At 40.1% G+C, this 15,986-nt stretch overlaps 1 protein-coding gene across 1 annotated transcript; it reads left to right on the top strand.

Moving 5' to 3' along the window:
• Positions 1-1,689: 1,689 nt before the first annotated feature.
• haspin (histone H3 associated protein kinase) lies at positions 1,690-15,656 on the top strand. Its single transcript, XM_038290318.1, has 17 exons — positions 1,690-1,964; positions 4,132-4,293; positions 4,490-4,609; positions 4,748-4,870; positions 4,967-6,040; positions 6,080-6,695; positions 7,957-8,101; positions 8,186-8,337; positions 8,411-8,599; positions 9,291-9,376; positions 9,503-9,565; positions 9,651-9,742; positions 12,251-12,330; positions 12,581-12,669; positions 13,139-13,281; positions 13,391-13,493; positions 15,375-15,656. Exons 1-17 carry the CDS (start codon positions 1,807-1,809, stop codon positions 15,574-15,576), a joined length of 3,597 nt encoding a protein of 1,198 aa, XP_038146246.1. The 5' UTR covers positions 1,690-1,806; the 3' UTR covers positions 15,577-15,656.
• Positions 15,657-15,986: the final 330 nt, after the last annotated feature.

Here is a 15,986-nt window from a genome sequence, read left to right as displayed (position 1 = left end):
AACAGTTTTTTTTTTATTATTTATTTAATTCAGTAATAGAGTGAGAAAAAAAGCTGAAAAGTTTTACAGTGCAAAGTTTTTGTTGCATTTTTTTTATTAATAACAGAATAAAAAAATGTGAAGTTTATTCAAAATAGAAGGACTTTTATCCCTCTACAGACTGTCATTTTAAACCAAACTGCCTAATCAGGCTTAATCCCCTTTCCACAAAATAGACATGAAAAATTGTAAAAGTGTTGAAATGATAATGAAGATGTTAGTTGATATTTTCATCATTTTAGTTCAAACTCTACAGCAGGAGTTTCAGCTGGACGATAGTTTGTGAAAGCTTTTGCTAAATGTGTCAACTGTTCACATTTAGGTTTAAAAATCCTTATACACTTAAACTAGACTTGCAATACAAAGAGCAACACATGAAAAAGTAATACTTGTCTTCAGATGCAATTGTTTTCAATAATAAAAATGATAAAAAATAATAATAACCATTTGATTACTGTTTTCTTCACCTCTGTGTTTTGGAAGGGTAATGCTGGTCAAATGCTGCTGCTAGATCAAACAAAAAATTGTCATCTGCCGCCATGACCAAGTAATAAGTGAATCTGGTATGAGCTCTTTTAATGCTTTTTGCAGACTAAAACTTTTTAAACTAACGGTTAGAAAACATATGGTAATATGATAAAGACGAAGTGCTAATATGAAATAGAAGCTGTGCATTGTTCTTGTAATTAGAGAGGTTTTCGGAGTCACGGTTATTTCAGCAAAGTATTAATGGATTTCTGCACACAATAAAACTGTTCTGGCAATCTTTCATTTTTCATGTCCAAGTAAAAATCACATTTGTTGTATTTCACCTTGGCCTGTACAGATATTTATTATCCTCTCTTCCATCCATCTTCTCCCACTTATTCTGACAGGTCGCTGGTGCCTGGACAGTTCGGCGGCCTATTGCAGGGCAAAATGACTTTACACTAAATTGAGTCATTCACACATTCATGCCCACACTCACACACAAATAGTGGCTGCCCTGTGGTCACTGACAGAAGCAAGGCTGCCATACTCAGGCGGCACCAGGCCCTCTGACCACCATAAGTAGACAATGTGGGTGAAGTGTCTTGCCCAAGGACACAATGACGCTGAAAGCCCAAGTTTAAAGCCACAACCCTTTGGTTTCAGGGGAAATTCCTACATCCAATGCCACCATTGCCCCAATTATTATCTAAACAGTATTTGTAAATTTTCCCCTACATAATTTTAAAGCAGAGCATAACATAGTAATTAATTAAGAAAATAAAACAGTGAAAGAAACAAGCAAAGTTGTTTATAGTTTTATTCAGAAAGATTTCAGCTGCCTATTTCTGAGTTTCTAAGTCTGACTGGGCAATTATATAGCCTGTTCGGTTAACACTTCAATTAGTTCTTTGCTGAAATTTGCACCTCAGTTGAATAAATAAAAATGTCAAGCATATTACAATTGAAGTTATCACAATTGTGTAATTCATTTAACAATAACATCATCTTTTTTTCGAAAAGTTACTTTTTACAAAAATAATGAGGGGCTTAAAGAAAATCAGATAGTTAAATATTTCAATGGTTCTTTAATCTTTTTCACTGAGCATTGCCCCTGTCTCCAGATTGTAACCACTCCAATCCTGGAGGTGGCGCTGTGGTACCACTCACCCAGATTTTCTGACCAATCAGCGCGCTCCTGAAGTTTGAAGAAATAGCGGTTGTCTGACTATTTGATGGACGAAGTCAAATGGTTCTAAGTCGTTAATGTCCGTTTCTAGCTGATTTTCGCTTTATATCATGGCGTCATTTAAACCGCGAATTCTAAAGACCTATGGTAAACAGAAGCGGAAGGTTTCCGCTTGGCTTTCCCCCGAGGACCGAAGGAAATTTTTCGACAGCACCCCGTCGTCCGAAGACATATCCGTGTTTCAGGCCGCAGAGCCGAGCAAGCCACGGTGCGTTCAGGGCCTCACCTCTACTGTTTACGTTTGCTTGATTAATTTTATTTTCCAAACTGATATGGTTGTTTCTCACAAAGTACAGCAGAGCAGTGCTAAAGAGTTTGCATTGACTTTACTTAGATGTATCTTAGTTTATAATATGGTTGATGTAAATGTGAACTTCAGTCCGTTCGGTTCAGATGCTTCTTATAACGTTAATGTAAGGGTGCCCAAAATACCGTTTTATTTTTTTAAGCTCTTACTCAAAAGCTTTGTTGCATTCTCTTTTCTTTCATGATTATTAGGACCCCATCTTTCTGGTCGCTTTCCCTAAAAACAAACGTGTCTTCACCCAACTGTACTTTTGATTAATTTATTAAACTTTGCCAAATTCAGCGGCCTTTTTTTTTTATGAAAGACTGAGCCACATTATGTTTATATAATGAAGATAGACTAAATTGGTTATATTTTTTTCTGCATCAGATCATTTAGAATAGCACTGATTAATCAGATGGCTTGATTCGTCTAATTTTAATATCACATGCGTTGAACTGTTGAGCAGATTCAATGAAAAAAAAATGCTTTGTATTATGTAATATGAGTTTAAAAGTAGATGAAATTATTTTTTGTCCGCCTTTTTTATGATCTTGACTCATTGAAACATTTGAACTAGGAATGAAACAGTTTATAAGATTAATTGTGATTAATCATCCTGGAGAGAAATATGCCATCAACACCCTAGTTTCTAGATGTTGGAGATCGGTCTGTTTTTCAGTGTAGTCCTGTTTCTCTGACTGTAACTGGCTGGATGTGCTCTCCTCATCCTCTGACATGGGAGTTGCCTCGGAGCTCATCTGCCTGGCTGTGTGTTTCCTGGACGGGCCTGCCTTTTACAGCTGCTTTTTGTATCTCTGCTTCTGTCTCCTTGAACCCCAGTCAGCCTCAGCAGATGGCCGCTCACACTGAGCCTGGTTCTGCTTAAAGTTTCTTCCGGTTAAAAGGGAGTTTTTCCTCTCCACTGTCGCTACAAGCATGCTTAGTGTGAGGGACTGCATCTGAGTCAATGCAATCAACTGGTTTTCCTTAGATAGGAAACTTTGAATCAATTTGACTGTATGATCTGGTGAACTGTAAAGTGCCTTGAGATGACATGTGTTGTGAATTGGCGCTATAGAAATAAACTGAATTGAATTAAATGAATCGATTATTGAAATAATCTTCAACTAATTAAGTAATTGATAACTGGAATATAGAGACTGTAAAATATGCCTTTAGCTCACAGAAAAACACACTAGAAGCTGTAATTTTATCGAAATTGTAAAAGGATATATTTTGCATTTAAGATGGAAATAAAGTTTTCGTCTGTTAACGTGCTTTATCCAGAACCCCTCAAGTGGAAAACTTTTAGTTTCACTGGGTTGAATTTCGTAAAAAATCTTCTTTAAGGAACCCGTGGCTATCCGATAATTGAATTATTAACAGATTAATCGATTTGTAAAATGATCGTTAGTTGCAGCCTTAATTTGAACAACCCTGGTTTAGACCGTAAATATGTAACCTATAGTACGTTTCATGTTTCCTAAAATGATCCCAATATCAATTTTATCCAGGTTCCTTAAAGTGTTGCCTCTGAAGGCATTTTTGAACTTAGTATTCTATATTGTTTTGCTCTTTTGTCCCTCCAAATCCATCGCACTGCACCATGTTTATTGAATGTAAAAAGAGTTGTTTCAGCTTGTTAGATCAGAAGCGTCTGGCATGGTTTGCTGACATCTGTACGTTGCTCTTAAAGTCATCACGTAATTTAGCCCAGGTCTGGTGTTCCCACAGCATGCCGGTTAGAGCCGAGGCGACTTTAACACGGGTTGCTTGCCGGGGCATTTGACCCGGTTAGACACGCATCAGTGAGCTGTTCACACTGCCACTAAAAGCCGATTGTTCCTGGGTTTAATCAGATTTTTCAGCCAGTGGGAAAGGGGTAGAGTAGAGAGCTGTGGATTTTAACATTCAGAATCATTGTGGGCAGATATGAGATCTCGTGTGGATTCAGATTGCAATTTATTATTTTAAATGATTAATCGTGTAGCCCTAATGTGTATTCTACTTATTCAATCATTTAAAGCTTTTTTTCACTGACAAACGCCAACTTCTTCAAAACTTTCTGTGTTTTGCAACATTTCAGGGAAAAGTGCACAAAAGTTGGCAGGCGAAGACCACAAGGTTCCACCAGGAAAACAACAACCATGCAGAGTCTGATTGAGAAGATCTGTGATGAGGAATATCTGAGTGATGCCGAAAACTGTGTCCCCTCTCCTCTCGGCCCTCTGCAAAGCAAGAAAAAAGGGTGTGTGAGGAAAAAATTATCAAAATCATTTTAAACTGTCTCTTTGTTATCCTTTACTGTGTCCCAGAAAACTATTCAAACCCATGAAATACACCCTATTGTTTCCCCTTACATCTGCAAATGTCATTATAACTTATTTATATGTTTTTAAAAGTATTTGTTGACATTGCTGATATGTTTCCATCTTGTTCCATAGAGGAAAGAATAGAAGTTTGGCCAGAAGAAAGCAGAGAGCGGTTCTGTGTCCTGTAGAGACCCGCAGCAACGAGGATAACTGCATGAGACAGCTCTCATCAACAAAAAAGCGTAAAGCCAGGTGTGTGCTTAAACATAGACCTCTTCTTGTTTTTCAAACATTTTGTGCAAGCATTTTTTTTAACCAATTGGAGCATCTCCACCTCATTTTCATTGACCTCTAAAAAAATAAATCTAAAATAAATCTGCTCTTTATCAGGATAAGCCGTCAAGCGTCTGCATCTGTTTCCACAAGGCGGAGAGGTAACACCAGTGAGAGTGAGGAAGAAACTGCTACAACCAAATTACAAAAAGTACAAGAAAAATCTACAGTCGAATCCAAGTAAGGGCTCAGTCAGGTGATCCCTGACTAAGGTTATAAAGCCATGCAACAAATGCTATCTTTGCTTCTGATTTTACTTTCTTTTCTTTTTTTTAGTGTTTGCCTTCGCTCCGCTGGCCGCTATGTGACCCGCCGGAGACGTGGAGCTACCACCAAACCCCCTGATGCAATAGTCGGTTTACTCAACTCCTCAGATGACTTCACTTCTGGCCCGTTTGGTTCCAGCATGTATCAGAAGCCAACCAGGAGGAAGAGAGCCCCTCCAGTCTTCAAGTTGTCAAGTGATGAAAGCTCAGTAAACCCTGGGAGGACCAACAACCTTTTCAGGGAGATCTCCCTCAATGAGTTAGCTGAACACAGCCTGGGGCCAGTTCAAAGCAGACCTATCTTCTGCTCCACGCCCTCAGCGCCCACCTTCAACCAGCAAAGATGCCCAAAACTCCGCAGGCAGGTTGTGTCTCCTCTATCTGAACTGGGCAGCTCCATCAGGACACCGAGCGCTCTGCAGAAAGACCAGGATTCACTGCCAAAGCTAGAATCTCCTCACGTGGAGCAGAAAGAATCGAGTCTGCATCAAAATGAAGAGATGTCTTTGGACTTATTTGATGAGTCAGACAGAGGAGTTGGCAGCGCCTATGACAAACCCCGCAGCGTAGACACGGAGGGTCGGAAATCATCAGATTTAAATCTGCTCTGCACAGTTCAGATTAAGAGGGTAAACAGCTCTCATATGCCTCAGCTTAGCAGTCAGACAACCTACTTATCCTGTTTGGAGTCATCTGTTTCAGAGAATAAACAAGCGATCACACCCAGAGAATGGACTTCCGCCGTTGGATTTTATCCAGAACAATCTGCTGGTCGAGGTGTCATGGCTACGGAAAAAACTGGCAATTATGCGCCTTCTGTTAGAAATCTAGCTGCGTCTGCTTCAGCGAGCCACGGTCACATGACTCCTGAATCGCCAGAACTCTTCAGCAGGGAAGCAAACATGGAGCACTCTGAATCTTTGATTTATGTGGACGACACTCAAGACAGCGACGAGAAGATAGCGGAAAGGCAGTTATCAGCTAGTAGTGCAGTGGCAACGCAGTTAACTGATGGAGAGAGCGAAACAGAAAAGCGCTTAAAAAGCAAATGTATAAAGAAATGCTTGGTTCTGGTGAAGAGTCTTCGGTTGTCTGAATTGAAGCTCCAGCAGCAAGAGGATGGTGTGATCTGTTCTGCTAACCCACATGAACAAACAGAAGGGGCGGTTCTTCTCTCAGAGTCTGAAAACCTTCCAGAAGCTAAAGCGGAGTTGCATACTTTAGAGGAGGTTGCTGCACTGGCAACGGAGCTGAAGGAGAAAGCTTTGACCTCCAGAGCTGTTATTAAAGTAAAAAAACTAACCCGGTCAGAGTTGACAGATATTCTGCTGCCAAAAGGAGACGCAAATAAATCCTCAACCACTGTGTCGGACTCATCCAACGATAACCGCAGGAAGACCTGTTCTCCCTCTGACAGCAAGTGCAGTGAAGACACTGCATCTTTGAAAGTTGCCTCAGAAAGCAGCAGCTCTGACAAAGAAGTAGAAAAAGTCACCAAGTCTTTCCCCAAGAGAGATAAGAAGTGTCTGGTTCCCAAAGAGAAGAGGCGGAGGAGCCCGTCAGCGGACAGTAGTGGGACGACAAGGAAGGCGTGCGTGAGCGGACTGAGCGTGAGCCGCTGGAAGAACAAAGGAGGTGCCAGCACGCTGGCGTCCAGGAACAAGCAGGGGAGGGCGTTCAGTGCAGCCGTGGACAACAGCATCAACGAGCTGATCTCGAAGCATCGCAACCATTCCAATGTGAGACCCACACACACTCAGAGTCAGATTATTGGGACTTTATATGACAGAGCTATTTCAGTTGATAATGAACAGGAAGAAAACTATATTTTCTTTTTTTTTTCTTTTTTTTTTTTTTTTTTTTTTTTTCTTTTTTTCATGCCTGGAAGATGTCTATTGCTACTACCACAGATGATCTCGCTCTCGAAATGAATTTGAACGATTCAGATTAGCTAGCCGAATTAATAGAAGGGGTAGAGCGTAGCCGCCTGTTGTCCGGGCTGCGTGTCACAACTCCAGTCCGGCGTGCAGATGACGTCATACGTCGTAGGCGGTTATATAAAAAATATAATTGTTATGAATGCTGGCGTACCATAAAGAATACATTTTGAACAGTTTAGTTTGTGCCTTCAAGTCGTTGCCCATAGGAAGACTAGGAAGACGTTACTTGGTTATTACAAAACCGAATATCTGCAGAACAGCTCCAAATGACACGAAAATTATATGGGTGAGTAGAGCATGATGTAATAACGTAAAATCAAGGGGCCAATGTAAAAATAAAACTGTATTCCCCTTTAAGTTAGTGTTTTTCTGTTTTGTTTTGTTTTTTTCTCAGATTGTCCTTTACAGGCCACAGTTCTATCATTAAACCTCCACTGCACATTAGTTTGTGTTGTTCTGTCATAGAATCGTTGTATGTTAGCAGCATGAGAAAGTTCAAGAGGTGTGAATACTTTAGCTATTTAGTGTAGCTGTTGGATTGGATTTTTGAAATGTTTTAGATAAGAGCAAAAAGGTTATTTAAAAAATAGTTTATTTTGGTAAAAAACAAAGTTTAATGTCTTCCTTTTATGTTTTTGTCCTTCATTTAGCCATGTCCCATTGAGTTCTTGACATCAACAGGGCATTTAGTAATCGATAAATCGTTTATAGACTCTAAAACATGCCTTTATGTGACAGAACAACCCGCTTAGAGCAGGAATTGTAAGAGAACTGTAAAACTATATATTAATATTTTGTGTTTAAGATAAAAAAAAAAAAGAAAAGAAAAACAATTTCCTCTGTCAATTTGCGCTATCCAGAACTCCACAAGTGGAAAAGTTTTAGTTTGACCTTTTGATATTTGATTATTAATTGATTAGTCGAAAAAAATAATCAATAGATCAATTGATTAACAAAATAATCGTTAGTTGCAGCCTTAATCACCAAACAAGCAGGAGTGAGACCTTTATCAACACCCCAGATGTAGCAGGATTTCATCTGTTACCCACCGTGTGTGCAGGACTATCTTGGAGCTGCGATTAATTTCTCCACTCCACTGAGGACAAGTCGGCTCAACCTATCATCCCTGCTGGCTGATCTAACACCCAGAACGCACACCTGGAGCCGGCTCAAAGCTGCCCTCTCTGTGCATCGCAAGGGCATCTGTAATAATATTGCGTTAAGTTGTGTAAAGTCTGAATCCAGATTCCACTGAGATCTTCTGACCCAGTTTCTCTTCCTGTCTCTAGTACAACTCACTCCGAGTCATTTGGATAAGTCGGTGACTTGCACTCCCAGAAGATTTGGTTTATCAGACGTCAGACAGGGCCTGCTTTCCTCTCCAGGATGTTCTCCTCTCCTCAGATGCCTGAAGTCCCAGCTGGGGAGCCCACATTCCCTGGTAAGACATGCACTAAACACAGCTACACATGACGGGCTTGAATATTTTAACCCTTTACTTTCTGCTTTTTAAGGCTGTTGGTGAAGATTTTGATCTGACAGATGCACAAAAGGTGTACGCAGAGTGTGGCCAGTCAGGTCCTTTGCCATGGGAAGAGTGCATTCTCCCCAGTCGTATGAAACGGTGTGTGAAGATCGGAGAGGGAACTTTTGGGGAGGTGTTCTCTACCACCAATGCTGCAGGAGACATGGTGGCACTTAAAGTATGTGGATTCCTATCTATGCTTACCATGATTTCTGTGTGAAAATGTTATCTACAGCCTCCCTCAGACTCTTATTTCAATGTTTCCAGATCTACATTACTATCGATAAAACGGAATAGAAAAGTATCAGCTTTTCCAGACTTTATTCTCCCTGTTTAACGTGTTGTCCTTTCGTATGCTAGCAAAACTGTCCATCTGCTTCTCAATCTGTCATTACATATTTTATTTGTATACTCCATCCTTGTTTATTAGGACTGAAATATTTGGATTAATTGTGATTAATTGATTATTTAAATAATTGTCAACTAATTTAGTAATCAGTTAATCCTTAACTGGAGTATAGAGACTCTAAAACATGCTTTAGCTGACAGAGTGACACAATTAGAGCAGTAGCCATCTACCTAACATTCAATCTCTGCAAACATCTGTTTCTCCATCCCAACATCCACCTGTGTTTAGAAAAGCCCAGGCTTTGGACGGAAAAGTATGTAGGATTGCAGCATTTACAAAACCTACTTTGTTTGTTAAATCAGACGTTTGACCTTAAATGGCTGAATAATTTTAGGCATCAAACTGCAATGAGAAGTCAACCATCTGAATATCTGCATGTACTCTGATGCATGTTGGTGTCTGAATGAGGAAGAAATGCTTCAGAGAAATGATCAATGAACCCCATCGGTGCTGTTTTCAGATTATTCCAGTAGAGGGCAGTGAGAAGGTGAATGGAGAGGACCAGAAGACCTTTGGAGAAATTCTCCATGAGATCATTATCTCCAAGTGAGTGATGTTCCAGGCACACACTGTTAGGAGGTCTGAAATACTGATTAGAATCAGAAGAATTTGAAAGTGCTGCAGTGTTGTCCTGCTGAGCAGAGGAAATGTTTTGTTTTTGTTCTTTCAAAGGGAGCTTAGCAGCCTGAAAGAGAAGCAGCAGAACCAGACTCATGGCTTTATTGGACTTAATGAGTAGGTTTATTTCTTTGGTGTTGTTTTTTTCAGTTTCAAAGTTCTCTTCTGTGTTGATCTAACTCCATGTGTGTTTTATTAACAGTCTTCACTGCGTTCAAGGCTGCTATCCACTGGATTTCCTGAGAGCATGGGATGGATTTGACCAGCTAAAAGGATCTGAGAATGACCGACCCGGTATTTATAAATACTGATATACATATACACTGAAGAAAATAAGTATTTGAACACCTTGCTACTTTGGAAGTTCTTCCATTTCGAAATCATGGAGGGGTCCGAAATTGTTACCGTAGGTGCATGTCCACTGTGAGAGACAGAGACAGATATCACAATGTATGACTTTTTTTTTTACTATTTATTTGTTTGATACAGCAGCAAATAACAGGGTTTCCGCGGGTCATTAAAAATCATTACCGTATGCATTACGTCGTGCATGCATTGATGTATTGTGCATTAATGTATTGTGTATTTAAATTGTTTTTTTTTTTTTTTTGAGTTTTTTTAGTTCCTCTTTGGTCAAAATCTGGTCAAAACCCATCAATGAGATCGCACCAAACAGGAAGTTAAATGCACAAAGGATCCGGTAGATTTCCAAATAAAACACGTCCGAGCTTAACCCATGATCATTTTGTCAACATAAGTTTCTGCCGTATGCCACGACGTAATGCATTGATCTGAAAATCAACCTCAGACGCAACACACGCAGTGGCGAGGGTTTGATCCGTCAGATGGAGTTAAATCACAAAGAATTCAATGTTGAATCGGGGCGGCAGCTAAATGCTAGGCGATGGGTAGCAGCCAAAACGTTGCAATTTCACATAATCCTGATGAGATCCGAAAAACGCAGCAAAAACTAGCAAGCGGGTGATTATGTATGTTCACTAAGTAAATATTATGTAAATAAGCCCTACACTTCTCGCTATAAATGTGATCAAAACCCATTTAAATGCAGAAACTGATTGAAATTATTGATTTTCCCACTAAAAGTTAGAGAAATCTCGGCCATGTTTATACCAAAACGTTACAGTTTCACATTATCTTGAAAAATCTTTGCAAGAAACGAACAAGCAAGTGAATATGTACATTCCCTGAGTAAATATTCTGGCAACAAACTATACATTTCTCACTAGAAATGTAATCAAAACTCATTTTAATGCAAAAACAAACTCAAGTTATTAATCTTTCCACAAAAAAAATGAGCGAATGTTGGCCATATATATATATTTTTTCCGTCTCCCAGCTGGAATCTTGAAAGTCACGTGACTAGGATGTAAAACAATAGAAAGCGTATAGTCAGAAGAAATGTAACAGTACCACAAAAAAATGACCATTAATGTACCTCCACTACGTTTTGCAGTGTGGACCAACGTAGTGGGGGTACATTTTCCCATGAGACTGGTTTGCGCAAAGCTGTATGTTCAGAAAAGAAGCTTATGTCGGAGAAAAAGCTAGAGAATGGGGGGAAAAAACAAATTTCAACAAAAGTGGTTGGAAAACGAGGAATGCGGGACCTGGCTGCAGCCTGTCGACGGGTACCTGATGGTGGCATTAAAATTATTTCTAAGAGCATTAAAAAGCATTACATTTGAGTTATTCATTCCTGTATAAACCCTGAATAACCATTTGAACACCTGCCACACCAGAACCTTGGTTTGCTGCTTCCAGAGCCACTCCTTGGTTATCCTGGCTGTGTGCTTCGGGTCATTGTCATGTCATCCTCTCCCTAATACAGTGCAGTCACTCTGTCCCATGTGCAAAAAACACCCCCAAAGCATGTTACCACCCCTATGCTTCACAGTAGGGATGGTGTTCTTGGGATGGTACGCATCATCATTCTTCTTCCTCCAAACACAGTTAGTGGAATTATGACTAAAAAGTTCTGTTTTGGCCTCATCTGACCAAATGACTTTCTCCCATGACTCCTCTGGATTATCTAAATGGTTATTGGCAAACTTAAGACGGCATTGACATGTGATGGATTAAGCAGTGGAACCTTCTGTGCCATGCATGATTTCAAACCAAACGCCTTAGTGTATTACCAACAGTACCCATGGAAACTGTGGTCCCAGCTCCTTTCAGGTCATTGACCAGCTCCTCCCATGTAGTTCTGGGCTTATTTCTCGCTTTTCATAGGATCATTGAGACCCCACAAGGTGAGATCTTGCATGGAGGCACAGTCTGAGGGAGATCGACAGTCATGTTTAGCTTCTACCATTTTCCAGATTGCTCCAACAGTTGACCTTTTCTCACCGAGCTGCTTGGTAATTTCCGCATAACTCTCTCCAGCCTTATGGAGGTCTAGACTTTTGTCTCTAGTGTCTTTGGAAAGCTGTTTGGTCTTGTCCATGTTCTCAGTTAGTGTGTTCAGTTAGAATTCTGAGATTGGTGTCAGAATTCTGGCTTTTTTCTCATATTAAACTCAAAAATCTCTTAACTTGAAAAAAATTTTCAGTGGCCCTAATCCAATTTCAGACCCCTCCATCTAAGTGGGAGAACTTGCAAATTAGCTGGGTGTTCAAATACTTCTTTTCTTCACTCTATATTGAGATTTCAGATTGTGTTGTTGATGAACTGTGAGGTTAAATTTCCACCTACTTTGTTTCATTTTAAAGGACTTTGAAACAATTTTAAGACCACTATTTGTTTTCATGTTTGTTTCATAAAGTCTCTTTTCACTCTGCCCAGATTTCTTTGAGAAAGACCAGTTATTCATAATCCTTGAGTTCGAGTTTGGAGGAACTGACTTGGAGAACAGCAATGGAACAGTAAGTCCAGAAGATCCATTCAGATATTTGAAACAAACGTTTTCATATAGGGGTCCTGTATGTCTTTGATGGCTCTCTGCTCCATCAGAGAATAATAAAATCGCTGAATTAGTGAGTCGATATGAAATTAAGAGTCATTTGAGTTGGGTGGAAGAATCAGGGGAAATCCTGAAGGACAGTAACTGCTTTGCTTCCTCAAATGTGACATGATTGCTTGACATGGTTTAAAGACATCTCTTCTTGTGCTTAGTTGGCGTCCCTGGCGGTGGCGAAGAGCGTCCTACATCAGGTCACTGCTGCTTTGGCTGTTGCAGAGCAGGAGCTGCATTTCGAACACAGGTGCAGTAGAAACAGATTTATCTCTGAAGTTGCTCCAGAGCCTGAGCTGATCTGACTTTTCCTGACCCGTGTCTATTCTTCAGCACTGACCGACTTAATAATCTTTTTTTTTTTTTTTTTTTTTTTTGTAGAAAATGAAACAAAATATAGGGGCAGCAGTTTTAAATTAAGCATGTAATGGGGGAGTTTAATGATTATTCAATGTATAGATCAAGGTGAAGTGTCCTTGCTTTTTGTCTCATTATTTCAAAACAAATTAAGCCAAAGTACCTGGTTTGATGTCTTTGTTCTCAGATCTGATATATTAATTTCTTTGTCCCTCTGATCCCCTGCCAGTGTTGATCAAAGGAAAACTGTTAATTTCAAATTTCTAAACAAATCTCTAGTATTAACTTTTATTGTTAAACTGTTGATGTCGCATAACCTCAACATGTTGAATTGATAAACCAGTTCTAAATGTGTATTGTAGGGACCTCCACTGGGGAAATGTGCTGGTGAAAACAACCAGAGAGAAGATGGGGAGCTTTTTCCTCAATGGAACCTCCCACAGCTTGGAGACCAAAGGGGTGCTGGTCCGCATCATCGACTATTCCCTCTCTAGGCTAGAAATTGGCAAGTTCTAATATTTTCAAATCCCACTGCTGTTATATTGCATACAGGTCTTGTAACGCTCACCCTGCATGGCTTAGCATAACCAATAGAAGGTGTTTTTCCCCTCTAGATGATCTGACCGTGTCCTGTGACATCTCAGACGATGAGGAGCTCTTCATGGGGCAGGGGGACTACCAGTTCGAAATCTACAGGCTGATGAGAGCAGAAAATGGGTCAGTGGCACTTCAGTCATCACTGGGTTGTGTAAATGTTGTTTTGTAGAGACTATGGAGGCTCCATGAATCCCATCAGATGTGTGTGCGTGCTCAGCAATGCGTGGAAAACTGTTCACCCATCTTCATAGGTTTTTTTGCCATGTTTTGCCACAGTTTAGGGTTTTCAGAACATCAAAAAGATTAGAATGTTGATCAAAAAGACACAAGTAAGCCAAAAAATATCTAAATATCTATGGCTCTGTGTGATTGAGGGAAAATTCAGGGAAAAAAATGAGAAAGTAATTGAGTTCTGTCATTTTGTAGAGGGTTAGAAAAGCATTTCTAAAGCTTTGGGACTCCAGTGAAACAGTGTCCACAAAATGAGAAAACACTGGAGCTGTAGTGAGCCCACCCAGGAGGGGAGGCCAATTCGACTCCAAGGGCGCAGTGACAACTCATCCAAGGATTTCTGCTGCTTTTTCTAAAGAATTAGAGGATATAAATTATGCTCTCTATGTTAATTAATTAACATAGAGAGTCAATCTTCATTTCTGCATTGAAGTTACCAGCTTGTTGTTATGCTAGTCTGTGCTGAGAGTCAACAGTTGGAGACCATTTATCTGACTGTTTGCTATTGTTCTGTTTGAGTTATATCACTTGATAAAACTTTTAACATTCCACATTTTAAAACACCTAATGAAAGAATCTATTATCAATAGGGGTATTGATTATTACATTTATTTATTTGTCAGGGACAGTACAGATTTATGAACATTTCTGTAAGTGTCAGTATTAGCTATGAGGCTAGTTTTCAACTGTCGTCCCTGGGCAAGGTGTACAATGTCAAAGACAATTACACAAAAATATGATAAAACCCAAATAGACCATTTAAACATACTTACAAGGGAAGGTCATACAGTTCAGAGACATTAGCGTAAATATGTACAGATATTTACAACGTAATACTCAATCCTGAAATTTGGCTGAGTCATTCACCAGAAGATCGGTAAGGTCTAATGAACACATTGTTGATTTGATTTTAACCAGATTTTTAACTGAGTTCTGAATGTGTTAAAAGTGGAGGATTCTCTGATGGTGAGAGGGATGCTGTTACAAATGTTGCAGCCTAGGGCAGGACACCCCTAGTTAAAGTTGATGTCTCTACTGTTCGAATGAGACGGGGCTAAAATGACCTGCATGACTGCTGGTAGCATGAGGGGACACCCGGGTCCTACAGAGGTTAGACTGGCTGTCAGCTTCAGTATAATGCTGGGACTACAAATGCATTGAGCAGATTCCAGACAGGCAGCAGAAGGCAGAGGCCCCTAACGCACCAGCAGGACTGATATCTGGTCCTTTGTGCATCCATTGCACTGCCTCCACGTTTTTCAGTATGATTCGGTGGGTTCAGCGTTGGACTGGGAATTCACAGCAGAGTGGAGCTGATCCGACTCCCAGAATCTTCAACTTTACCGCTAATCCACAGCTGTATGTCTTGTGGAGATGATCCCAGACCTGCTTATCAGAACTGTTTAGAGAATTGAAAACTGAGGCTGACATTAAGCGTCTGTGACCCCTCTGAAACTTATGGGCCATGTTTTAATGACCAGAAACCTGCAAAACAAAAGAACAGTCAAAAAGAATCTTTAAAAGCAAAAGATCACTGATTTCTATACCTACATGTATAGAGAAACATAACTATGATTGTACTTGTTCCAGGTAGTTCAGTCAAACTTGTTTGTCACCTTTAAGGCACCATTTATGACCAAAACTAGGCCATCTCTAAGGACTCAACTCTAGATGGTACCTTGATGTGCAAAAGAAACAGGAACTTTTCATCTCAGTGATAATCTGAAGAGTTGCTTTATTGATCCTGATTTACTTTTTTTCTTTCTATAGAAACGAGTGGAGCAGCTACCACCCTCACACCAACGTGCTGTGGCTGCACTACCTGTGCTCCAAACTGCTTTCCATGAAGTACAAAACTGCAAGAGGGAAGGGCATCAAGACTGTACGAGAGGAACTGAAACATTTCTCTGAAAGCGTCCTGATGTACACCTCGGCCACAGACGTCCTGCAGAACTGTCCCATTTTTCAGTAGTGTTCCGATAATAACTCTTTATTGGAAAATCTTTTCACTAATTCCTACATTGTGTTAAATAAAAATAAGCCTGATCAGTTTTTACTCTGTGCTTTTAATGTTGAATTAATTTCCTGTCGCTTAGCAACAACTTTTTGATAGTTTCATTTGGTGCCTCCTTATTTGGCATCATTGGGCCTCTGCAGGTTTAATGCATCGCCTCAGGCTCTAGACTGGTGATTATTTTCCCAGATTTAATGAAGTAGCTCATATGATGCATAGATGAATCATTGGTTAATTACTTAGTGACAGCAAATAGTCACGAGGCGAGTAACTAATATTCATAGCAAATTAATCTGGGAGGGGCTGCTGTGAGTGACACGGTCTGGCGCTGATTTATAGAAGCATGGTCCCTGAGGGCAATGGGGGCA

This window comes from Cyprinodon tularosa, unplaced genomic scaffold (genome assembly GCF_016077235.1).
Source record: "Cyprinodon tularosa strain WSP-4 unplaced genomic scaffold, ASM1607723v1 ctg279, whole genome shotgun sequence".
NCBI lineage: Eukaryota > Metazoa > Chordata > Actinopteri > Cyprinodontiformes > Cyprinodontidae > Cyprinodon > Cyprinodon tularosa.
Note: the sequence above shows the minus strand (reverse complement) of the source record. Positions and strands in the feature narration are given on the sequence as shown.

Coding starts and splice junctions, on each gene's coding strand:
- haspin (XM_038290318.1), top strand. CDS start 1,807: ATGGCGTCATTTAAACCGCGAATTCTAAAGACCTATGGTAAACAGAAG. Junction 9,743..12,250: donor ATCTGAGAATGACCGACCCG/GTATTTATAAAT, acceptor CACTCTGCCCAG/ATTTCTTTGAGAAAGACCAG. Junction 12,670..13,138: donor GAGCTGCATTTCGAACACAG/GTGCAGTAGAAA, acceptor TGTGTATTGTAG/GGACCTCCACTGGGGAAATG.